Source organism: Anser brachyrhynchus (genome assembly GCF_964034855.1).
Source record: "Anser brachyrhynchus genome assembly, chromosome: 4".
Classification (NCBI taxonomy): Eukaryota; Metazoa; Chordata; class Aves; order Anseriformes; family Anatidae; genus Anser; species Anser brachyrhynchus.
This window is the reverse complement of record NC_137698.1, coordinates 21310844-21336968: the sequence shown is the minus strand read 5'-3', so window position 1 is coordinate 21336968 and position 26125 is coordinate 21310844. Positions and strand designations below refer to the sequence as shown.

The 26125-nt window shown below is 40.8% G+C and overlaps 2 protein-coding genes and 1 long non-coding RNA gene across 10 annotated transcripts in view; 2 read left to right on the top strand and 1 right to left on the bottom strand.

Annotated features, from left to right (window-relative positions):
* The first annotated feature begins 612 nt into the window (after window positions 1-612).
* On the top strand, window positions 613-5011 carry LOC308194871. Its single transcript, XR_013950956.1, has 3 exons — window positions 613-752; window positions 1066-1135; window positions 1537-5011. It is a non-coding gene; the product is annotated as an uncharacterized lncRNA (long non-coding RNA).
* On the bottom strand, window positions 4263-17790 carry CASP3 (caspase 3). 4 transcript variants are annotated; one of them, XM_080591386.1, is made up of 8 exons: window positions 17643-17790; window positions 11567-11659; window positions 10054-10178; window positions 9429-9557; window positions 9128-9199; window positions 7343-7518; window positions 6761-6878; window positions 4263-5850 (listed from the first exon to the last, which is right to left on the bottom strand). In XM_080591386.1, the coding sequence occupies exons 2-8, from the start codon at window positions 11638-11640 to the stop codon at window positions 5624-5626; spliced, it is 921 nt and encodes a 306-aa protein (XP_080447512.1). In that variant the 5' UTR covers window positions 11641-11659; window positions 17643-17790; the 3' UTR covers window positions 4263-5623. The 4 variants fall into 4 exon arrangements, with proteins under 4 accessions (XP_080447512.1, XP_080447514.1, XP_080447513.1 ...); XM_080591388.1 differs by lacking the exon at window positions 17643-17790 and adding an exon at window positions 17074-17314; XM_080591387.1 differs by lacking the exon at window positions 17643-17790 and adding an exon at window positions 14906-16938.
* Window positions 17700-26125, top strand: part of PRIMPOL (primase and DNA directed polymerase) — an 18766-nt gene continuing 10340 nt past the window's right edge. For 2 of the 5 annotated variants that reach the window (XM_080590169.1, XM_080590173.1), the window contains exons 1-4: window positions 17700-17821; window positions 23311-23492; window positions 24523-24614; window positions 25562-25703. In XM_080590169.1, coding sequence (XP_080446295.1) covers window positions 23316-23492; window positions 24523-24614; window positions 25562-25703 — 411 coding nt within the window. In that variant the 5' untranslated portion in view covers window positions 17700-17821; window positions 23311-23315. Of the gene's footprint in view, window positions 17822-18336; window positions 18488-19187; window positions 19617-20582; window positions 20693-23310; window positions 23493-24522; window positions 24615-25561; window positions 25704-26125 lie in introns of those variants that run through there. The other 3 variants (XM_080590170.1, XM_080590172.1, XM_080590171.1) reach the window with 3 other exon arrangements.

Genomic DNA, 26125 nt, shown 5'->3' with positions numbered 1-26125 from the left:
AAGGAGGCGCAGAAGGGTTCAGGGCCTTTGCAGTAGGCCTTTAGCTCGTTAAGGCCTCCTGCTAAAGAGGCAAGGTTTATCTCCCTTTAGCCAGCCTTTCTGCACGGTGCCATGCAGGAGAGGTGTGGGCTGTGTGTTTGAGGAAGCTGCTTTCAGCTGAATGGGATTAAAAGGGAACCCAAAGTGTTCTCATTTTGGTACCAGAAGTTGAAAGGGAAAGAGGAAACTCTGGTGTCTGTTAAGAAGGATCCTACAAAAACAGATTCCTCTGTAAGGCAGCTGCCAAAGTTTAGTTTTAACTATGTTTTTGTGCAGAAAAGTGTAAACTGCACAGTACTGGTGGTTCCCACTGCTCTCCTTAGATGGTAACAGGGTTATTTCTTAATGACCATGAAGGGCTGCAACAGTGCTCTTCATCCACAGGCCCATCCTTGCATCAGATACTCTCAGGCCACACAGTTAATATTGCTATTTTATGCATACGAAGGAAAACCTGCTGCCTGGTCCTTTTTAGAGGTGATGAGACGACTTTGAATGGCCTGTTTCCGTATACAATTTAAATCCACGAGGGCCAATTATATCATCTAGGTCAGTCTTCTACACCCCATGCTACTGAATTTCACCAGCTGAGTCCACACGAAGCTCAACATCTTCAGCTAGACGGAAACTTTGTGGCCTTGCGTGTGCAGCAAGCAGAGGCAGAGCCCCATCGCTGGCCAAAACAAGTCCTCTGAGCTCTGGGGGCAGCAGCGGTGAGTTACTGAGCCCAATTCAAAGTCTTGCCTGCAAACACTAAACAAACCAAAATACTTTTGGCAAATGAATATTGTGCATCTTTCTTACTTCTGAGGCACTTTAATTATGTGACTGACTTCATGACAGAACATTTTGGTCTCTAGCAAGGAAAATAAAATGTTTTATTTGGTTGGAAAAGTTAGGTCTTAATTTTAGTTGTATGGTCATCCGGGAAAGTCCCAACTACTGAATTAGATTTTGAAGGCTCACAGACATAAAAATAATATTTGAGAGCTTACAAAGCAAGTTTTCCTCTCCATCTGTTTTCAGCAATCACCTTTCATGATGCAGGCAAAACGAGTAATTGCAACATCTTTCTGTTTAAAGACCATCACCACAGGTATGGCAGGAGTTTTTTTTTTGGTGGGATGCATTTTTAAATTACTAACTATCCATGCATCAGTGGTCCAGCAGGCATCCACAGTGGGAGATGCTTTGTATTTGGGAGTGTCCTCTGGGTGGGTCTAGGGTAGCAGAGACATCCCCTTTCTGCCTTAAAACGAGCTGATTCAGTTCTGCTTTGATACGTGATGAGAAAGGCAGGGGGAGGTTTTCTTGGGCATTGGTGATGTGATGTTCCCGTGTTCTTTGGGAAGCAAGTCCCCGGCAGCAATGAACACCCAGGCTGACAGCAAGCAGCTACTGGGAGGTGTGAAAGGGTTGCGTCATGCAGGAGGGTTTTGGTTTTGTTTTCAAATTGTTCATTAATGTGAGTTTTATGGATTATTGTGCTATCTACAGTGACACCCCGTGGTGATGAAGCAGTAGTTTGTTTCTGAACCTCGATCACAAGAGAAACAGTTGTTCTGCTGTGACTGTCCTGCTGCAGATAGTCAATAACAGGAGAAAATATACCACTGAGAGGGAGTTTTTCATTGGACTAAGTATAATTCCTTACAGGATATAAGGAGAAAACTCTTCTGCTGTCATTGTTATAATTTATCCTTTACTACCCATATACTGTTAATGTTTCTAGAAGTGATTTTGTATGCCTACTGCCTGGCCTCAGCAGTAAATAAACAAATGTAAGATTGCATTAACAAATATAATTTGCATATAAAAAGGTATTTGAGACTGAAGAGATTACAGTAGGTGTGTCCAGAGAAAGCAAACCAATGTATGTGGGGTTTTGAATGGTTTGAGGTCTGCTTTATCAAGATAAATTATTTTTAAGCAGACAAAAAATAATTGATGAAAAATACAAAGAAGTGTTGTGAAAGAGTGGCTAATGGAAAGCTTGGCTGCATCCTTCAGCTACCTGAAAGGCATTTACAGCATCAGTGGAACCAACTCTCTTACTGGTGCCATAGCAAGAGGCAACAGCCACAGACTGCAGCTTGGGAGGGCTGGGATGCATTCTGTGAATGCCATGGGGGTTGTTTCGGTTTTACACACCGCCCCAATTTCACCTGTTTGACTAGATCATATTTTTTCCAGTTACCATGAGCTTAGCTTACAAGCTCTATCCAGACCTAAAATCCTCCTTGCCAGATGGTGTTCAAGGATGTTCTCACCTCCACCCCTTCCCTTCTCCAGCTGGCTCTTTCTCTGCCCTTAAGCCACACTGATGGGAACACCAGCCCTTGGCTAGAAATAACCCCAAAGCCTTCCTGGCTCCGTGGAGCAATTTACTCACCTGGAGTGAAACACAGCTCTTGTAGTGAGAGGAAAGGACTGATGGGAACATTGCCTCTTTCTCTAAACCCTACCCGTACATCTTCCTAAATATCCTAAATTCATTGCAGCTTAGCTTTGACTTTGTTTTTCTCTATTTTAGTGAACACTAGAAAAGTTGTAGAATCACTTTTCCTTTAGAGATTTCCTTTAATCCAAAATGGGATTATTGTCTGTAATGACAACTTCAGTAGGCTAAGTCTTGTGAGACAGGGCTACGTAATAGTTCTGATACACAACAGAATCTGAGTTACACAAAGTTTCTCGTGAAGAATCCTGAAGCACTTGCTGGTGGATTGATTCTAATATTGTATGGCTGCAAAGGACAGAGTTGGGATTTACCCAGGATTTCACCACAACGTAGCAAAGACAAGACTAGATCCCGTACATCCAGCTTCAGCTTGCAAAAGCTGAGTGCGATTCTGCAGTATCCTCAGGACCTGGGAATGGAGGAGCTCCTCCAGTCAAAGCAGCTATTTTGGAATAGTATTTGTGGGGCTGAAATACCTCTGCAGTAAAAATGGTGCCCAGATTTAAACAGAACGTCTGACTGATCAAACTAACTGCCAGACTTCTTTGCTTTCTTTAGCGCTCTTTCCCCTGTGATTGAAATGCTACTGCTTCAGCTGGGACAGAATGTGCGATTGTATACAGCTCTTAGAAAAACCACGGTGCTCTAAGTACTAAGCTTTGTAACTGCTTAGCGAACTTGTTTCTGTTTAATAAACACAGCTGACTTCGCATAATGCAAGGCTTATGCATTTTGGGACACTATTTTTATTTCTGCTAATCATGGCTCAAAAAGTTAATATGTGGAGGCTGAGAGTTTGACTTTTTTTTTATAGCAGACTTCAGTGGAATTTATATTTCTTTTTACATAATGAGATGACTCCATATTACTTGTGCTACAGTATTCACATCACCTCTTCAGGCTTCCCTACCGCTGCCTTTTTTGGGGGAAGGAGGGACAGGTGTCAGATGAAACAAAAGTGATGCAAGAGTGCAATCTTAGTTAATTATGCAAAAGATGGATGTGCTGCACATTCAATCTGCTATTAATCAGCTATTTTAGGATATGAACACAATACCTGCCAAGCAAATTTAAAGGGAGAACTATATTCAAACTTTGCAGATGTCAATACTTCATGAGGTAGAGAAAGAAGATAAACGAATACTTCAAGAGAAACACAATTCATGGAAAAATGGGACTAGAGAGCATGAAGACGGATCGAGACCAGAAAGATTAAGACCTTTTTAAATCCAAGGGAAGCGCATATTCAATGACAGGACTTTTTCACAACAAAAATACCCTAAGAATTCAAGGAACATTCCTGTTCCCAGTCACTTTGGAGTAGGGTAACAGAACTCCCATCAGCCACTTCAGACATCTCACTGTGCAGCTGCTTGTTGCAATTCACAAACTACATGAAGAATCCCACATATGGGTTTTTGTAAATGTTATTTTTTAAGTATGTTTAACAGGGTCCTACTTAGTTTTTCAATAGAAGCACGAGTAATAAATCTGCCTGAAACTTAAACTTCAAACAGTTAAGACAGACTATACCTCTCTCACAAAACATTTCTGAAAGAGACATAGATGAAGTTCCTCCTATTCAGCAAGCAGAGTGCTTATCTACAACGTTAAAATTGCCTCCTCTATAACTTTTGAACCTGCATTCCCCATGTCTCAACCACTACGCTCACCACCTGGCTATAACATATACAATGCTTTAAAGAAGCTTCCCTTCAACTTTAGGTGTTAAAGCAGATGGGGAAGAAAAGAGAAAGCAGTGTTTTGAGAAAAATTGATGTAATTCAAGTTAAAATTAATTTGCAAAAACTATCAGATCCTAAACAAATAATACATATAGAAAAACATTATACAATTGAGGTAACAATATTTAAGTTAAAAAATCCAAATGCCTCTGGAAGCAAACATCAATTTGCTAACATTGTTTATGCTGCAACATTTAAAGAGTTTTAAGTATTTTGTAAGCACCCTATAGTCATTTACCATTGTCTTCCTTTGTTCATCATAAAACTGCCACAAGCTGAAACATCACCAAAACCATAATTTTTTTTTTTTACAATTTACTAAAAGCCTATTCCACAAAATTCAGTCAAAATCAAGAGATTTAAATTTACTATTTGTTAACATACTTCAGCTAAAGTCTTATAAAAGACATGAATAATTAACCCAATTGATAATAAACAAAGGAAATTTCTCCAGTACCATAATATCTAGGTTTTTTAAAGATTATATGTGGTATGTGCACAGCAGAAAGCAGACCTACACTAATTTATGCCCAGAAAGAGGAAATCAGACTACTCAGAATGCAGACTTCCTTTTGCACTGAATCTTGTGGCCTCAAATATGACCAAATTTTATTAGGCATCCTTTCCTAGGGAGCTGAAAAAAAAAAAAAAAAAAAACATTTTGGAAGACTGGACTGGTCCCTTAGTCACTCAGCTTCAAGGCCAGAAATACAAAATTTATTTTGAAACAGATACTGTGTTGATAAAGTTACTTTACCTGATACTTCATACAAAGCGTTATGAAATAGTCAGGACAAAGTTGAATTTATTCTACCTATGCTTCCTAATTGTATGTAAAAAATGAAATGACCATTTTCCACAGTTTGTTTCTTAAGTTATAAAATACGTTCAGGCTAGTTTATAACCTAAACTTCAAAAAACATGAGTTTTTAAAAAAGAAATGTATGATGACACTTATCATATTACCGTGATTAGCAAACATACCACATTCAGAATCTTCTTATTGGCAAAGATATGGAACCAAACTATATTTACAAGAACGATTTCTTTTCTCTGCTCCTTCTGCAAAGGGAAATGTAGCACCAAGTAGGTCTCATTAAGTGATTTGACCTTTTTTCTGTCTCTTCTTCCTGATTATTCCAGATTATCAGATCACTATTTTCAAATTTGCCTGTGCTTCAGCTACTCAGTTTTGCATTTCTAACATATCCATACTAAGGTTTACTTCTAATATTGGACATATCTAACTTTAAGATAGTTCATTATGCCACACACAGCAGTGAACAGTAATTCAGATTTAAAAGTGGTATTCCATATTAAAACAGTGTATAAATTACAGATAAAAACATGAACTGAGAAATTGCAAGGTGCAATTCTTCTAGCAACGGAAGTAAAATTCTTTGGTGAGCATAGAGACAATGCATGGAATCTGTTTCTTGGCATTAAAATCCGGCCGATTGGAGTAGGATTCGTATTCTGCCACTCTGTGATTTACACGTGTTAAAATCTGCATGAGTTCAAGTTTCCGTGCATTTTCCCTCAGCACCCTACACAGAGACTGAATAAACCAGGAGCCTTCAGCTGCATTCCTCCAGGAGTAATAGCCTGTGGAAGACAGAGAGACCAAAATGATCAGATGTAGCAGCCTCTGACATAGGACAGGACAGCAAGTAGCAGAACAATGTAACATAACCAATAGCAGTTAAGGTTTTAAAATAAACAGATAAAAACCCAAACCACTAATCAACTAACAGATTTAACAGTCTCATCAAATTTCAATCCAAAAGATTTTTCTAACTGTCTCATCCTTTTCTAATCTAAGAAAATGTTAAGTAGGTGGAAAATCAAAACTACCTTCTGCTCCAACAGCCTTAGCCATTAACCATTTATTATTTTATCATGCAATACACATATATGAAGGAACAGACACATGACAGACGGAGCCAAGATGCAAAATGGATTTCAGTGTCACTATTTTCAGGTCTACATGAGTGAATAGAAGACTGGAGCTTATTTCTGGTAACTCATGACGTAACGGGCGTGCTAAGGGCTCCGTCACCACTGCTACGCTTAGGATGAAAGTAGAGCTGACAGACAGATGATATGCTGGTGTTTAGCACCACTTCTGTATATACATCTTTAGATGTCCAACAGCTCTTTTCTTTCAGAATTAATAATACCATTTGTTTCCTGCTGTTAAGTTATTTGCACAACTCAGATTAACTAAATTTACAGCAAATGAACGTTTGAGGGTTTGCCAGTGAGGAAGATGTATAATCAGATTATTTTCTGTTTTTGTAGGAACTGAAAGTAACAACTACCTCAAAAGGAAATGAAATCAAGGAGAAGAAAAGATAGAAGGAAGAAAATACACATTTTCAAATTCATATTTTCAAACAAGTAAAGTAAGCAGATACTGAATGGACAAAACTGTAAATTGCCGTGCTTAGTATCAATACAAGCTGATATATAGATACAGTTTCAGAAATAAAGATCTTCTTTGCAAGTTTCTCACCTGGAGCAGTAGAATATGCATATAGGAAGTCTGCTTCTACAGGTATTTTCTGACACGTCATTTCATCTGGTCCACTGTCTGCCTCAATACCAGAATCTAATTCAGTCCCTCTACAAGCCTATTTGTTGGAAAGAAGAGTGGAAAATAAAATCAAACATAAATGAGAAAAAGGCAGTGATAACAATGATCAGAACACTGATTTATTTTTTTCCAGCTCTGAAGGGTATTAGACTAACCAGACTCAGAAGAAAAGAAACAAGCATTTATTTAAATTAACTACACAGTTTGGTTAAAATAGATATTCATTCAAAAGTACATTCAGAAACTCACTAAAATATTCGCTAGCGTTGAGAAAGATTTTGCATTACCTTAATTCATAACAATTTCAGCTATAACAAATGCTGCCTATCTAAGAGGGCAGACTGCATCAATACCAAGCCTGAAGAAAATCTTATTCTGAAAGTAATTCCATTTATAGCAATTTTAGGAATAATTAACTATTTTGTACTTGTAACTAATGGGAAATTTTTTTGAAGTGAAGTGTTCTTATGCTCTGAAGATCATCGTTCAGTTTTACATCACCTGAATGAAGAAGAGTTTGGGTTTTCCTGCTAAACTTCTGCACTTGTCACCTCTGAAAAGGCTCGTTAGTACTTTCAGTTCGAGGGGGCCATCTGTACCATAGATAAGTCCTTCTTCACCATGGCTTAGCAACACACAAACAAAACTGCTTCGCTTACTGTGATCTTCTTCAGAAACTTGGAAGACAAGAGAAATGTCATAACTTACTGCATTTAGCCAAAAGCTTTGAACATTTGATATTTCCTATACGACAGAGCTCATTAAATTAAGAACAACTATTCCCACATGTAGAAACCTCAAACCAGTTTCACTTCTGAACAAAAGGAGCCAGCCTACTTTACTTCAGAAGTCTGGACACAGAAGTCCCTAAATTAAAGGTCAGCCCTACCCATTGTAAAACATGGACACAAAACTAGGCCATGAACACAGCGAGGGAACAAAGCAAGTTGGCTGTACCGTTCTGAACAGTGTCTTGAAGTCCAGATGGTACACCTCACTCATACAGTAATGGCATATGGGATCAGACTGATGGGAAGTTCCGAGTTTTGGGAAAGGATAGGGAAGCCTTGTCTCTCTTTCCAGTCTGGGACACTTCAACTGCTTGGATTACATGGGAACTGAATGTAGCATGAAAGTTATGGCTGCTGGGGGACCTACGTACTAAAATTAGACGCTCCTCTCTGCTCTTGTCCTCTAGTAGCAAAGTCTAGCAACATTATTCAGGCCTCTGAGTTTTGTACCTGAAGACCTTTAAGCTTGCTATAAAGCATTTATAGATTTCTTTTTTCATCTTGTGGTATGTAAAGAACATAGAACAGATGTTCTATGATGTCTTTTGTTGCCTGAAATTGATGACCAAGACAATTATTTTAAATATATGAAAATATACAAACGGTTTAAAAGAAGGGATCCAAAAGGATTTTTTTTGTGGGAACCTCAAGTAAATATAAGTTTGTAGATGAAAAATGTCCCAAAAACTGAAATGTTCTGTTCTAGAGCTTGCCAAAAGACTGAATTTCTACTTTGAAAAAACTGAACTATTTTTTATTTTTCTCACATGAAATGCACACTAAGGTATTTCTACAATCTAAAGACAAGCACTGCATCTAGAAGAGTCAGAAAAGGCTAGCTTGGGGCAATCTCTAGTCAGGATGTAGTTTATATTGTATATTTGGAGGTCTTATACCACAGGTAAGACAGAAATCTGGAATCAGAGAACATGGCTTTCCACTTTCAGCTACTGTCAACAGACAGGCGTCAAATTAACCGTGCCCGGAAGCCTTCTCTGGTACTAGAGGGCCTACATCTATGTTAGCAAACATGCAAATTTTAAAATGGGGATTGCTGCAGGCTAATTGGCTGTTGGGAATAATCCCTGGAACACTTTCACTGCTGTACTGTGACCAAGAATAGTCCAGGATAGTGCAAACAGATATGAGCCACAGTTGTGCCAGAGAACCTTCCAACGCTTAACTAGAGTAGACTGCATTCCAGGGCTATGGAGCACTTCCAGGCACCATTTAATTTGGTGGCCTAGATATAGCCAGCTCCAAACAAAACAGGATTTACACAAACAATAGCATAAAGTTCTTGCTTGAGATAAAGGTGTTTTGATTCACAATTCAAACAAAACACGAGTTACTTTTCTTTTAGAGTAATTCAGTCCACACACTTGCAGTTTTGGCCCCTTGATCATAATATACCTCCTGGGTCACACCACTAAGCATATAGCACAGAACCCTTCTACCCAATTCTACCCAAAAAGCAGGTTTCTTTCCAACTCACAGAGTTTCAGTGATCCAAAGGTCAGAAAATAAATCAGCCTGCATTTATGTTTCAGCATGTTTTTCCATCCCTCTTTAGAAGACGAGAAAGGAAGACGAGACTGAGACAGTCATGGCACAAAAGATGGAGAAACAACAAAGATGAAAAAACATAAAAACAATGACATACATCTTTAGCAATAAATCATGGGGAGATATGAAATATCACGTAAAAGAACCATAGGAGAAGATATAAGAGGGCTAGAGGTGTTTTTGAAAACAGCGGTGGATTTAACACACATTCATATCATATGATAACTTACCGTTTTTCAAAACTTTAACAATGTCCCTGCATGAAAGATCATTGCTAAGCTTGGTTTTATATCCCAGCTTCATAAAAACTTCTCTGACACTTGCAGCATCTACATCCGTACCTGAACGAGATGACAGCCCTATACGTAAGAGACACGTTATTTTGATATGATGTAGATAGAACGCTCCAAGACAGCCAAATTATTTTCTCTTATACCTGCAGTAGTCTAGAATATTATTCCATTTTTCCAGATCCACTCTAATAGAAAAACAGTGCGTTGTTACACATGCACACCCCACCCCTCTCTGCATCTGTTTCATAGATTTATCTATCACTTATTTTTATATCTACCTATCTATATAAGGACTGAGAAAAAGATTTACATAACAGAAGTCATGACTCAAAGGCAAGACAGACTTCCACCGCCACCCATTTTTTCTCCCCATTAAAGCTACACCCTAACATGTTCTCCCTATGCATATTAGGATGAGTACACTGAAATGAATCACACCCATTCAAACCACTTAATTTTAGAACGCAATCAAAACTGGACTGCATATTTAATTCTGAAGAATAATACATGCCACCAATTTATCTGAAATATGGAAAAATAAATAAAAAATTGAAAGTATTACCGGTATCTTTGTGGAAGTTCTTATTGTTTATTATAACACATTCTCCTATCTCTGGATAATCCATTCTGTAGCTGTAGTCTGGCAGAATTCCGGAGTCCATAGACTTGCTAGCAGGTAGGTTCATTCTATACGCAAATCAGACAACCTTTAAGTGTTACTTTCTGTTCTCTCTTCACTAATTTCTAAATACATAAGTAAACAAATTATTATTTTAGCAAAAACAGCAGAACTAGTAAGACTTGCTTTTTGATCCATAGAAGATACATCTGTGAAATCAGTGGATAGATCTGATGTAAGACAAATGAAGACTGTACTTGCCCAAAGGTTGAAATAACCAATAAAACTGCTTTGTATAGTTATGCTCCGAAATAAATAATAAAACCAAAGTTTCAAGCTCTGTAAAATCTACACACACACAAATAAATAAGAGTCATCTGTATTTCTAGTAATCCTCTGTGCAACCTGTAACAAGCTTAAAATTAAAAGAATCAAGGAAGCATTGTAGCTACAATGATAATGCCTTTGCACAGGAGAATATATAACAGTGATTTAAGGAAACCAATGATCATACCATGAAGAAATCTTTTTAAACTATTGTCTTTAAGTAGCTAGGTACCTGGAGGCAAGATAAGCTTTAAGACTAAGTCTAGAACTGAATTCCAACCAAAAGCCATATTACCACTGAATTTTCACAGGTAAATATTAAAAAGCTAGAAAATTATAAAGACTCTACATGTAGCTGTAATTTTGTCTCAGTTGGCACCCTAGTTACCTCTTGTGACTCTGGAGCTGCTTTCAATTTTACTCAGTCAACACATGCTGAAGTCAGTACGTCTTTCCTCATTTAAGCACATGGGTAAGTGGTTATAAGACTGGGGCCTGCTGTCATACTGTATTTTACAATTAAAAAGTTTGTAATGCTCTTAAATCTACTTTTCATTAAAATACTAAGAAGAATGACTTCAGAAACAAATCAACTTCCCAAAGAGGGTGTAATCTGATCATACTGCTACAATGTAATGACTGTCACCAGGAAGAACAGGACTTCTTTTCTTCCTTTCCACTGCTGTAAATTCCCCTTGCAATACATGTGCTTCTGCACACATAGCTCTACAGCAGCTCAGTTTAAGCAACTGCACTGGCTGCTACAAGTTCAGGTGAGCACTAGACGGAGTCCAAGGAAAGCTGTGAACATCCAGCACAGAGTGAGACAGAGAATCCTCTTTCCAAGAACAGCTTACTGCTTGGTAATACTGCTAAGCCAAATCTAACTGAACATTTAGTGTTTTGCTTTTTAGTTCCTTGTACATACATATGTCCTGTTTCGTCAGAGATGGTATATTTTCAGAGCCTGTACAAAAATTTATATATATATATATATAAAAATTATTATAAATTTAAAAGTAAAGCTGTCAATTATGGTAATAGCATTTCTTCTACAGTTCTCATCTTCAGTTGCAGCACAGGATTCCTCAACATGCATAGTGACTTAAAACAAAAGTACCTCACTTACCCTTTGGAACCAGGGAAAGATTTTGCATCTGCCAGATCTTCCCCCAGCTGTAGTCCATCTTTTATGTCTGCCATCGTGGCTCTCAGTTATCAACTTGAAAACATAAGAAAACAGAAATATGTAACTTAATTTTCATACAACATAATACATTCAGATTGCTTAATTTTTGTTAGGTCTCCTTAAAGCTCTGCACAGTGCTTTTATGTTTTTTTTTTTGGTTTTTTTTTTTTTTTTTTTTAGTATTACAGAGAAAACAGAAAAGTTAAAAGGGGATATTCACACAGAATAGCTTTCTGTTAGAGACAGAGAAATGGAAAGTAATCTTAAAAAATATATAAACATCCCTAAATGCATTAGTAGTATTTTAATACTATGAATATTGTACCATATTTGGATCATTCCATCTCAGTAAAACCAAGAAATTAAAATCAAAAACCAAGCAATACAAGTTATTTGATACGTACAAAGACACACACTACATTAGGTTTTAGGTCATAGTATTCTGAGAAATCAATCATTTCTCTGCAATCTGTTTGCACGCAAAATATCACTGCATCCAATCCTAACCAGTGTAAACGAAGGCAATTGCAATATAAATAATGTAAAAACCTAACAATATAACTTTAAATAGTTGGTGGAATGACTCCTGCACTGTGGACTGCTGTTTACTTTTCATCAATACATAGGGCAAAAAAGGATGAATGATACCAAGGCAGAAATCAGTATAAAAGCACTATGCCTTCCTCCCAGTTACCCTGTGTATACTCACGAAACACATTACAATACAATCCCAGAATGGTTTGGTTTGGAAGGGACCTTAAAGATCACTTAGTACCAACTCCCCTGCCATGGGCAGGGACACCTCCCACCAGACCGAGCTGCCCAAAGCCCCATCCAGCCTGGCCTTGAGCACCTCCAGGGATGGGGCAGCCGCAGCTTCTCTGGGCAGCCTGTGCCAGGGCCTCACCGCCCTCTGAGAGAAGAATTTCCTCCTGAAATCTAATCTAAAGCTCCCCTCTTTCAGTTTAAAGCCATCACCACGTTATCTTTAACTCAGGATGCAGAAAAAGGATGAAGCATCATAAAGTTAAACCACCAGATCAGACAGAATAATAAATGCTTAGAAGTGAAATAAATGCTCAGACATCAAGACAAGGCGGTCCAAGGTATGAATTTTAAAGAAATTTGCTGAACAGGCAGATTTACGGTAAATAGGGATGTACACGTAACCAGACCCAGCAGTAAAGCTTGTTGGTCAGACACAATGGAGATTCTTATTGAGGGCTTAGGTTCTTAATGTGAGACTCACAACTATATTTGCCACCTTACACTGTCATATTATCTTCTGTTATCTTTTTATTTATACTCTAATATACCATAAATATCATTGGGCCCACATGTTTTCTGTAGAGCAATTACTCATCAGAAGCACTAATTTGGGTATGTACAACCTTCTCTCTCCTGGTTTCTTAAAAGGCATTTACCTACATTTTTAGTGGCTTCAAAAGATCTTCAAGGTTATTCTGAATACTATTTCTCTGTATCTTGGAGCACTGACATAACTAAGAAATTTTGTCCATCAAATTATTCCAGACTTGAGAACCGTATTGTATAACAATACACAGCAGGTCTGACAACCAAATTACAGAAGCATCAAATAAGCTGGTTATTCTAGAAATAAAGTTTCTAAAACACATTTTCAGTTTATATCTTAGAAATGTCCTTTAAATACAATATCATTGGGTGGAAAGTAGGGCTACGATGCTGACGTTGCCTGCCTAGCACCACGATCTGGGTTCACTCGGCCTAACTGCGAATCTTAATCTCTTAGAAGTTCCCTCTGCAGAAAAAGACGAGCACTCCCAAAGGGTAATTCAACTACCTGAGCCCCGTGGCACCACAGCAATCCAGCCCTAAGCCTGACCATCAGGCAAGGAGCGCTAGTGTTGACAGGAAACAAGTCTTGAGCAACAAGCTGCGTCTCCACAGTCAGCTGTAACTTCTGACCCCAGGCACGGGCAGGAAAGGCTCTCATTGACAAGAATGCCACCAGTCCCCCTGGTCCAGCAGAGACCAGCTTCCACGAGTTTCTGTGCCTCTTTCACCCTGTCCCTACCACAGCCATCCTTGTCTTCAGTTCCCAGCTTTCTTCAGCTCTCTCTGAGCCTTCTGAACAAAATCATACTTTGTAAGAAAGCCTCCACCCAGACTAAAGCACAATTCTGATGCACTTCGTGCTACTCCTTCAGGAGAAGCACTATGTGCAGAAGCACAGCCCAGCCCTTCCGCACCGGGAGAGACAGGGAAAACCTCAACTTGTTTGCTTACGTGTTCTTTGCCTGCCAACAGTAACGAAGACACGCACCACACACAAAAAGGCGCAATATCACGCAGCAACCCCAGTATCTAAACTAGCCAGCAGGCGTAGTGAGAGCGGTGCTGATAGCCTCGATGACACAGTGTTCACGCAGTGTTCAGCTTCCGCTAAAGCCCAGCTATTTATGTGGCTCTCTGGCACCACGACGATCTGCAGCACCAGTGTTTCAGTACCTGGATCGCTGGTGTAAGCCAGCAAACATGACTACCTGGGCTGTGGTCACACCCTATCACATAAACCAACATGGGCTTCCAGTGACTCCCTGGAGAAAGACTTGGCTTAAGTATAGGGAAAGCTAACAACTCTCTGGCCCGCAGAGAGAGCGTAGAAGCGTTAGGGAGGGCAAGCAGATTGTCAGGCTGCTTTGGGTTCACGTCAGATGGGCTCCAAACAAACTGTTGCATCCCAGTAGGGCCTGGTTTTAGTACTCAGTGGGTATAACACTGATGAACAGCAGCAGGGTTGAACAGGCAGAGCCTAGGATTGCTGACTGCTTTTATAACACAAACGTTAACTCATGTTGCAAACAGTAAGAAACAAAGATCTTCAACGTTTAAGTGACCTTAAATAAACACTTATCTCCTTGACTCTTTTGTAACCCTAATTTAAAATTGCTCTCCCTGATCCAATGCCAAGAAAACAATGAAACTTGCAGAAGTGGCTAGCATGAAACTACAATTATAGTGAATTACAGTAATTTGTTTCTGAAACATGTAAAATGCATTTTGCAGCATGATACTACAGAAGTATTTCTAACTAAAGCATTTGCAAACCTAACTCATAATCTACAGCTTCAGTTGTTTAATGAAGCATTAAAGCCTACTGCATTCTGCTGCATCTTGAGATGAGCTTGTCCAAGCATCTGTACAGAAGCCGGAGAGATAATGAAGAAAAACTGAGTATAATACATTAGGCATTTAAAATACGTATGCTTCATCTTCAGAATAGAATCTGCAACTCACCTTTAACATCCACGGATTTCTGAGCACCTTAACACACCAAGCCGCCTGCACTTCTTCAAAGAACAAAAGGCATCCACCAAGAGATGCCTGATTTGTTGCTAGGCACAAAACGCGTGTTTTCTGCTCTCAAGCTCCAGTCAGGGGAACAGCAACGCTCTCTGGAGGATGATGCTGATTCTGACAGACTATTAAGAATTGCCTCATCTCAGCTGAGGTAATGCAGTGATATCATTCTGTCAAGCAGAATTCACATTCCCCTGTAGAGAATGAGCTCATGGTATTTAGGAATAGAGGAAAAAAAAATCAGGACAGGGCTTTATGGATTTAATCGAAAATGGTTATTCTGCTCCTTGATATTCTTTTCTCTGAAAGCTTAGGTAAGAAGAGCTCTCACCTGTCAGGAAACTTAAAAAAAAAAAAAAAATCAAGTAGCAAAAACAAGCAATAGCTTTTCTTTAATCTAGCAGAGAATGTAGTACAGGTTTTAGGAAGCCTATTTTAATGGTCTATTTTTCAGTATTTGAAAAAAAAAGTATAATAATTAAACAAACAAACCCTATGAGACAGATACAGGATGTAAAGTTGATCCTATGATGATGTTTAGAGGCACTAAGTGGTTAAAGAAAACCACAGTGCTTGACAGAGGTCCAGAACTATGTTCAGCAAGCTATGAGAAATGAACCACAGTCTCCCCGTATAACAACAAAAACAAAAATGTATTTTGCCCTATACAAATAGTTGTTCTAATGCTTTTATTTTAATAGGAAGATGATGAAACAATGTATTTACTCCATTCCAGCCTGGACTAACTTACTCTACCTGGACCTAATGAAATTAAATTCACTTTATCACATATCACACCACTGCCATATGAGAACTAACTAGTTTCTCTTTAGAGCACTCTGTCTGAATTTTGAACCCTAGGAGACAAGTTAACAATATAGTGATGAAAATACCAAAGCTTCTCAAACAAGAAAGGAAGCAAATAACTGAGTTGTCTCCAGTTACCGATACTGTCTTGAAATATGCAAGCCACAGTAGACAAGACAACACATGTTCACTACATGTCAGCTGCGACAAAGCACCGATTGTAACAGTGTTAAAATACATTCCCAAAACAGAAACCACAATCATAAAACATGCCCTCAAAGATTACAAAAGGGCACGGTTTTCCAGCTCACGTGACTGCAAGATTATGACTACGTGACTGTTAAAGACTGAAAGCAGATATTTTATGCACACACAGAACGCTGTGATGCTAATGCAGATATGCAAAATCAGTTATACATAGTAGAATGCAAAATTATTGATAATTAGATGCTTAATAATGGAAGGAAGACATAGCGGACTGTACAAAAAACTAAACAGATCTGAAATACAGCATAATATTTCCCTTGTGGCGTTACACCACCACCAAAAGCTGCTACCCCCGATGGAAGTGTGCCAGCATTGTGAGAGCCCTCCGCAATTCCTTCTGGTCTGGATGTGGCCGCTGGAAAGGGCTCACCCTGGGCCAGCACTCTAATCTTCCAAAGCCAAACCAAATTTAATTTATCATCATTAGCCTGCAAAATGAATAAGACCTGAATTTATTTTGGGAGTTGACGGAAGCCTCCCTTATTCATCCGTCCACACCTATTAATCCATCACCACTGCGAGAGATAACGCTAAGGAGCCTGACAGGGCTACTAGGGGTACGTGTATTATATTCGAACCTGACACTACTGACCAGGAATGAGGACTAGAGAACAGCAATCACAGCATGGTTTGGATTGGGAGGGACCTTAAAGCCCACCCAGTCCCACCCCCTGCCATGTGCGGGGACACCCCCCACCAGCCCAGGCTGCCCAAAGCCCCATCCAGCCTGGCCTTGAGCACCTCCAGGGATGGGGCATCCACAGCTTCTCTGGGCAGCCTGTGCCAGGGCCTCACCACCCTCTGAGTGAAGAATTTCCTCCTAACCTCTAATCTAAATCTCCCCTCTTTCAGTCTAAGACCATTCCCCCTTGCCCTATCATTACCTACCCAAGTGAGAGTCCCTCTCCATCCTTTTTACAGGACCCCTTAAGTACAGAAAGGCCACACTGAGGTCTCCCCGGAATCACTAACCGGAGGATAAAAACCTGGATTACCAGCACCATCCTTCAATCCACCGAGGCTGAGAATACCTTGGACAGGGCTTCCATGTGCTCTGCGAAGTTATTGTGCAATTTCTCGCCGTGAGTGCCTCAGGTGCGCCGAGGCTCTTACCCAGGCTTCCCGGCTCGGTGTGTTAGCGCCGAGCATCGTGAGGATCGCACCGTGAGCCTCGCTCTGGATTAACTCCCAGCTAGCGCACACTCCAGCCTTTGTTAGGATCTGGGTCACAGCAGAGCCATTTTCCAGGCACGATTTAACCCGCTGCCTCCAAAGCTTTACTCTGGTAAACCCGGCTGAACTCTAGCATCCCGCCCCCCGCCCCCGCCTCCAGTTGGCTGCCAGTCTACCCGAGGGACATTAGAGAGAGTGTAAAATTAAAGCTCGCTCCCTCAGATCCGTGCAGATCCCCTACAAACAACCCCCAGCCGGCACAACGCCCTGCCCCGAGCCCGAGGAAAACCCCGCCGACACCCCAGCGCCCTCCCGCAGCGGGGCCGCCGGCCCCACAGGGGCGCCATGGCCGCCCCCCGCCAGCTCTGCCCGGGGCAGGCTCCCCGCCCGCCCACCGCCCTCCAGCCCCCCGGGCCCCGCACCTCACCTCGGCCCGGCCGCCGCCGCCGCTGCTTTGTCCGGCTCCGTCCTCCTCCCTTCCTCCCTCCTTCCCTCCCTCCCTCCCTCCCTCCGCGCCCCGCTGGCTCCGCCCGAGGAAGGGCGGGCAGGAGGGCGGGCAGAAGGGCGGGCGGCCCGTCCCTCCCAGCGGCGGCCCGGCCTGTGGCGGTGAGTGCGGAGGGGGGGACGGGCAGGCGGCGGGGGGATCCCTCAGGGGGTCCCAGCACGGGTGGGAGGTGAGCGGCCACGCGTGGAGACCGCGGCTCTCCCTGTTCTCTGCCTCTCCAAAGCCTGGGGTTACTTCTTGGAGGTCTCCTGGTGCTCCGCTGGCTGCTTCCTTGGCTCCTAAGGCAGCTTAGGCTCCTAAGTCACTGTAGCCCTCGCTCCCTCCAGATGGCTCCATGGCCGTGCAGAACTCCAAAGGCATATTTAGAGTCCGTATAAACACTGGGGGTCTTCCCCTCTTTTAATCCCAAGGCCTTAGTCAAGGCAATTAGTTCAGCTTCTTGTGCTGAGGTATTATCAGGTAGTGACTTTGTTTCTGCTGCATCCCGAAGGGTCGTGGCCACATATCCTGCTTTACACTGTCCGTTCTCCATAAAACTGATACTATCTGTAAAATGGAATAATGAACAAAAGCAGGATCTCCCTCTCTTAGCAGTGCCTGGATAGCTGGCCCCATTTCCTGTTGGATGTGAATTGCTATGGGGCTACAATTGGAAGCAGTCTGGGCCTCAGAAGAGGCCTCCGATGTCCCTGCAGGAACCTCTGCAGCTTGAGCCTCAGGAGAGGTGTCCGATGTTCCGGCAGAAACCTTGGAAATCCAGCCCCCAGGTTGGCCTCTTGATGTCCCCACAGAAGTCTCAAAAATAGGGGAGACCTCTGGGTTATACATCAGTGGTGCTGAGGGTACTGATAACTGAAACTCTTACTCCAAGGGGGTTCAGAAGGGAGGATTCTGGGCTGACCGCTTCCCATTGTCCCTTTGGTAGCTCAGCTTTAACTTTAACCCATCAATTGGGTCAGGTAGTTCATGGGGCCACCTCCTGTCCTTGCTAAACCACAGCACCTACCTGCGTGGCTGACAATCCACTCTGCAAATACCCATAGGAAGATACAAACTATACTCACTAGTCCAGTGATTTCCCTTTTATCCCGATATTTGGTGGATTCCTCAGAGCATTGTACCACTTGCCCCAGACTTTCAGAGTGTAAAAGACAGACCCCAGTAAAATCATTAGGGTACTCTTGGTGTCTGGCATCCTCCCCTCTGGCACCAACGCTGACAAGCTAGACAGAGCAAAACTAATTTAGGAGTCCCAGCTGGGATGCCAAAAGTATTACCTCTAGGTTCGTGCCTGGTGTGCCTAGCCAATAAGCGCACAGAGTCAGAATCCCCACAAAGGTATTTTAATTAAGTAATTAATTATAATTCTGCAGAATCAGGTGTTTGGTGATCTTTTACAAAGCAAGTACCCCTCTGACTTGAATCACTGTTATTTATACACAGCTAACTTGTGAAACTCTCTCTGGCTACTTTTCAGTGGTGGTTGTAGCTTGCCTACCTTATCTCTGTTGGGTCTGTGCATTCCAGAGGACCAGCAGGGAGTGGGACACACCAAATCCCACATTTGCATGCACTTGCATTTCAATTAGTGTGTTTTTTAATAAGTTAATGACCCTTAAGGAGCAAAAGCTTGCTACAGATCAGTCTGGAATCTTCCTTCAGCTGTTTTTCTCCTTGCTTTTTCGCTTTCATCCCTTATCTCCCTTGCTTCTGCTAGCTCAAAGCCACTAGTCTCCTTGTTTTCTCTGAGGTTTCCTTGTTTTCCTCGGTTTAAGACTACGCTATGGGTCACAATAGCTCTTTGAACCTGCAGACTAGTTTCAGCTTCATTGTGAACTTTAAGGTCACTATTCTAGTTCCTTATTTGTACGTCGGCCTTTAGTACCTGGAGTTGGGGTAAGTTTAAGATTAGAAGCTAAGTTTCTTGGCCTCTCAAAAGGCCCTATCCTCGCCTAATCCTACTTTTTGAGGTTTTATCACCAGGTCTAATATCCTGCATTTTGTGCGAAATTCCTAGCTTATCGTAGAAGAAACTATTTCTCAAATTAGGAGCGTGAGATAAAAATTTTATGTTCCTTGTTACAGTTGAGTGCAGATGAGTAGCATTCATTAGTGTGCCACATTTCAGCTCAACATAAGGATAATAAAGCTATTTTTCACTCATCGTAAGAAATTTAGCACTAGGGTGAAAGTTTTCTAATACATTTAACTAAGGCTGTAATAATTTCTTGGTGTTGAGGGCTGTGAATTTCTGCCATACAGATACGTTGCTTGAGTCGTGCAGGCCAGGAAGCCAATGTAAATATGCTATTTTAAATAGTAGTTGATTTGCATGTTTAAGCTTCATTTTGCAGCAGGTGTGGACAGTGTTTTGTCCATGAGCATTACAGTTTTTTGAGTATGGATTTTTTTTTTTACAAAAACATAGGGTTGTATATGACAAAATTATGTGTTTGTGTTTGTCTTTTGCCTGTAGCAAGAGGGAGAAAATCACCATGTCTGAAATGGTGAGTTAATTTATTTACCAAAAAAAATAATAAGTCTAAGGTATAGAAATAGGATGTGTGCTGTGTTCTCATCACTTAAAAAGTAGTCTTTCATCAAAGGGGGAAATGAAATAGCACGTTTATTAAGTCATCTCCCACAAGATATATTTTCCCAGTGTCTTCTTGCTATCCTTCTGCTGAACTGAATGTTGGTGACAAAATTTCTTTCTGGCAAGTGAAATAAAAATAATTCTTTCCCTTGCTTCTGCTGGGCTAGAAGTGACCAAAACAAAGTGGGAATTTCCTGATAAACTCAGGAGTCTTATTAGTCAGTACATGCAAATTGTACGTGCTCTAAATAGATGTGTTATGTTAGGTATAGTCGATACAGGAAGTAAAGCTACCATGGAAAAACCTGACGTGTTAGACTGCTGGGATGTCAAGAGCTGGTTGGACTGAAGTGGCAGCGACAGATCTCAGTTTAAAGTAAGGCCATCGACCTTCACCCAGGTTCACGTACCCTTCTAGCAGCTGTGTTTTTGCCAAAGAATGTACTGATCTAAATAGGAAGCTTAAAATGTGTTCAGAATTATGGGGATTCTCCTTTACCTCCCTAATTTTAATGGTCACCTGGTGGGAAAGTTCTGATCTAGGGAATGTCTATTGTGCTTTTGCACCCAGTTAACTTGCAGCACGACTGACAGCATCAAAAGGAAACTAAAGGTTCTTCTAGCACTTCTGAGAAATACTGATTGCTGTATGATTTCACTTTTCATATCTAAAGAAGAAACTAATAGCCTGAGAAGGAAAGGAGTGGAGGAAATTCATAGGTCAGCAGTCTGATAAGATATGTAGAGACAATATTTGACCTCTATAAAAGGGAAAAAATAAAAAGGCATTCCGTTATTTAAGACTTGAAAAAGGCACTAAACGATCAAAACACAGGCAGGCGTAAGTGTACCATGGACGGAGATATAGGTGTCCAGGAAACTTTTCTGTGGAAAACTTGGAGCAGGATTCAGAGAATTTCTAATTTGGGCTTTGGAGCCCACAAGGATATTTAAATATGTAAACTTGCCTTGTGGATCCATCTTGTTAAGGTTAGAATACTTTTATGTATCATTAGTTTCATTTTTTTCTTTCATCGCAACGAGATTGTTGTTTTGAGAACAAGGGTTGATGAGTGGTTAAGCTAGGCAGAACAAAAAGTGCACCTTTAATCTTTTTTACTTCTCTCTCCTCCTGCTCTGCTTCTCAGTTTCTTAGCAATGCTCTCAGCCATTTGCAGAAGTGCGGATGGGCAATGAATTTTCCCAGAAGATAGTTAATGACACTTAAAAATAACGATAGTTGTGTTACTCTAATCTGCTTTTCTGCATCACTTTGTAGTCTTTGGATTACTTTATATGACTAGGAGTTTAAAGGTCACATGATAGGAAGTACAACTGCATCACATGCTATTTCTTGAAAAGAGATAGGATTGCTATTTGAAATTTACAAGGAATTATATAGAAGGTGAGGTTTTAAAACGTGTGAACATATTACAGATCAATAACAGAGGTGGGCAGCAGAGAATGGAGTGCTCATTTTGGATTTCAGATCTTTTGCTTTGAGAGTAAAAAAGCTCAGAGCTAGAGTCACTGAAATCTTTAACTTTTTCTGGACCCTGCGATGCATTTCCCACACAAATCAATTATCTCATTTATTTTTCCACCTGTAAAGCAGTGTGGTGGTTTCACCCAGCTGGGCAGCTGAGCTCCACCACAACTGCTCTCTCACTCGCCCTCCTCAAAGGAAAAGGTGGAGAAAATACAAAGGAAAAGCGCTCAACGGTTGAGATAAGGACAGGGAAATTGCTCACTGGTTACCGTCATGGGCAAAACAGACTCGCTGTAGGGAGTTCAATGTAATTCATTGCCTAACACTAGCAGAATAGAGCAGTGAGAAACTAAAAACACCTCACCCCCATCCATGTTCTTCCATCTCTTCCTGAGCAGGGCAGGGGAACAGGGAATGGGGGCTGCGGTCAGTCCCTGCCTGAGGCTTTGTCTCCACTGCTCCCTCAAGGTCCCTCTGCCCCTGCTCCCCGTGGGGTCCCTCCCACGGGATGCCGTCCTTCCCAAACTGAGCCAGCGGTGGCTGCCCACAGGCAGCAGCTCTTCAGGAACTGCTCCCACACGGCTCCGTACCACGGGGTCCATCCCCCAGGAGCAAACTGCTCCAGCACAGGTCCCCCACGGGCGGCAGCTCCCCCCAGACCCCCTGCTCCTGCGTGGGCTCCTCTCCACGGGCTGCAGCTCCGGCCCGGGGCCTGCTCCTGCGGGGGCTCTCCATGGGCCGCAGCCTCCTCCAGGCCACATCCACCTGCTCCACCGGGGGCTCCTCCACGGGGGGGCTGCAGCGTGGAGATCTGCTCCATGTGGGACCCATGGGCTGCAGGGGGACAGCCTGCTCCACCAGGGGCCTCTCCACAGGCCGCAGGGGAACTGCTGCTGTGTGCCTGGAGCACCTCCTGCCCTCCTTCTGCACTGACCTGGGGGCTGCAGGGCTGTGTCTCTCAGATTTTCTCACTCCTCTCCCAGCTGCTGTTACACAGCTGTTTTTCCCCCTTTCTTCAATCAGCTCTCCCAGAGGCCCAACCAGCGTCGTTCCCTGGCTCGGCTCTGGCCAGCAGTGGGTCCCTTTTGGAGCTGGCTCTGATCTACCTTGCCACATAAACCCAATACAAGCAGAAATAATAGTATTTTTGCACTCCGTGCTAGTGGTGTGTGTGACTACACAGTTTTGTATACTTTTTGTGGAGCAATGTAGTACCATTCTGTAAGCAAAAATGAAACTTCTTAGGCCTTCCCTTGCTACATCTATTCTGTTGTGCTGATCTTTGATGCTATTAATATGAAAATAAATTATCTTCCAAAACTGTGTGAAAAGATTTAATGTTGAAAAGAGAATCATAGTAAGACTGGGTGTTGTTTTGGGGTGTTGGCTACTCTTAGTTAAATAAAGTGTGCTCAACAAAAATGGAATTAAAAGGCAACAATGTGTATAGAATATATTAAAAGTGAACCCAAAAATTGATATTGATCTATTTGTAATTGTTTTAGGACAAATGAAGAGAAAATGGGAAGAAAGGCTGAGGAAAGTTGAAGAACTAGCGTCTCACTATGAAAGAAACCCACTTCCTGCAGTTTATAGACCAAAGCTGTCCCCCTTTCAGCCATCCCCTGTTTGGAAAATATTTTGTCGGCAGGCTGAAGCTTTCAGCTATGTAAAAACCTGCAAAGAGGTAAATTATGTTGGGTGAACGTTTCTGTGCTTCAGGTACTTTCAAGGATGATCTTGATTTAAAAAGTTGGTTAACAGTGAAGTCTTTATCAGTTGCAAAATCTCTTTTTTGCAACTATGAGACTTTTTTTTCTTGCCTTTGTAGATCATGCTATACTGGAGGTAGCTCTAAGTACTAGCTGTAACATAAGAACTGAGATGTGGAGTTAACCTCTAACAGTAGACGTGGTTTTTTTTGGCAACATAGTAGTGATTATTTCCTTCTGAAGATAAGGAAGGTAGCAGGAGAATGGGAAGGAGGTGAGTTGGGTAGGAAGAAAGAGGAGGAGAAAATGAGGAAGAGAAAGAGAATGACAGGAGGCAGAGACAAAAAGAACAATGCAACTCTACTACCATCAAAGTAGCAAGATGCTGATCCAAATAAATACATTATGTAAAATGTATCCTTTGTTTTCAGTTCCCTATATTTAATACTTTTCAAACTGCAGATTTTAAAGAAATATAATGCAACATATCATTTTTTTTTCTGCTGAGCTAGGTGTTCGAGTACTCATGAGTCTGTTTTCCTGAATGTACTTTCACTGGCTTGGTAGTGGTGCTTTTTGTTTGTTTGTTTGTTTGTTCTGGTTTGTTTTGGTTTTGGATTTCTATTTTTGGTTTTAAATAACATAGAGTCTAAGGACTGTCTGCTGTAAAGCCATATGTTGCCATCACAACCATTACAGTGTTTGTTTTAGGACGTTGTTCTTTCTCCCATTAGAGGTACTTGCTACTGTTCAGGACAAAAAGAGACTACTGAGAAAACAGAATTTACATGAATGCACAGCAAAGAAAAGCTTCACGGTTTCACTCATGTAACAGATGCTACTTAGGTCAAGAAAGGATAAGTGATCTGCTACTTAGTTTCCTAATATTAACTAACCTTTGACCAAAGAAATGAATGTCAAGTAGGAACTTCTGAAGAGTTTAATTAGCTTTCTGAATAGTAATTATAAAAAAAAAAAAAACCTTCAATGTTTTTCTTTACAAAGGATGTTCATGTATTTGCCTTGGAGAAGAACACAAAAAATGGACAGAGGTTTTACCTCGTGACAACATACAAAGAGCTTTGGTTTTATTACATGTAAGTACTTGAAAAGGTATGCTATACTTTACTGGGGGATAGGTCAGTCTTGCTCAGAGTAGCACAGCTGTAAAGGGCTACCCAAGGTTTGATCTTGACCATAGGGAAAATCTTAATAATGCCAATCCAATCTATTCTACAGTAGTTTTCAACTTTCTTTTGAGCTGCAGACTGCCATTATTTCCTGTGAATTAAGGACCCCATCTACTGAACTTAGATCTAATAGCAGTAGATCTGCTTTTACTGTCAGCTTTCCTCAGGGAATCACGTCAACAAATGATGCAAATATATTTCTATGATTAGTAATATATGGACTTAAAATTGGTATTAATATAAATGTCCAATTACCATTTTATGGTTTTGCTTTTGCATGGTGCAGTTTCAGGTGTTGAAAATTCGTTGAACATTTTTTCTAATTTTTGTTTTACGATAAAATACCTGGTTTTGAAGTAAAAGAAGTGTAAGAGTCAATGTTTGTATGAACTGTAGACTTGATTTTCTTCTCAATTTGAAAAGAAGATTAAGCTTTCTTAATTTTTAATTTAGTTGCAAAAAAATAAAAATAATTCTATGTACTCTTATTTTTTGTGCTTAAGACTTAGGACTGATAACATTGGTTGGTGTTTTTTTTTCTTTTTTTTTCATGTTGTTTACATCATTATTTAAATTCCGCAAACCATTTCTGTTGATAGTACATATTGTAAGACTTCAGTAAGATGGAGGGAACAGTTTCCAAACTTAAATTTTAGACCAAGCAAGTATCAACAAATTAGTTTTGAAGTTAGTTACATTTTTTTCAAAGCATTATGGAGCTGTTACTGGTTTTAATGCGAGTGCTTGACTAAGAGATAAAACATTGTGTAGTACGTGTGGATTGGTGTTTGCAGTTGATAGGTATGTATAAAGCTTATCACGAGAGGTTGTAATTTGTTTTTGTTTTTCCTTAGCCAAGGTCATAAAACAAGTCTAATGCATAGCTATGAGGTGATTCCTGAAAAAGATGCTTGCAAACTTTATTTTGATTTGGAGTTCTACAAAGCAGCAAATCCTGGTGCAGACGGCAAGAGTATGGTTGTAAAGTTAATTGAGGTAAACTGGCACAGTCATGTTGTAGACTAATTTGAATTTGTTGTTGGTTTAATGTAAAACCAAAGTATTTACCGCCTTGTCTTGATTACTGCAGTAAAATGAAAAAGGATTATAGAGTTAGTGGGCATTTTTAAAGAAGTGAAAAGTACTGTTTTAATTAAAGCATAGGTTGCCTGCTTTATACAAAAGGAAATGCTAGAGCATGATGGTTGTTGGAATGCTTGTATTCGCTGTAGGTTTACTGTTACGGCGAGTTTGTTTGCAGATTGTTTTATGTGCTCTGCCACTTCAAAGCTGTCAAACTGAAGGAGTGTTTAGTTATTCTTCAGAATAGTATCAATAAAAGTTTTATTTGAATATTCTGCAAATCATTTCCTGTTCTAACAGGTGCACTCATATATCAAGGCTTAGATTAATTCCTC

What these genes read in the sequence shown, in the direction of transcription:
- CASP3 (XM_080591386.1), bottom strand. Translation starts at nt 11,640, where the DNA reads ATGGCAGACATAAAAGATGGACTACAGCTGGGGGAAGATCTGGCAGAT. An exon ending in TGTTAAAGTTTTGAAAAACG is followed by an intron (nt 9,200 to 9,428) that starts GTAAGTTATCAT and finishes CGTCTTCTAAAG; the next exon opens with AGGGATGGAAAAACATGCTG. An exon ending in CCAAACTCTTCTTCATTCAG is followed by an intron (nt 6,879 to 7,342) that starts GTGATGTAAAAC and finishes TCCAACAAATAG; the next exon opens with GCTTGTAGAGGGACTGAATT.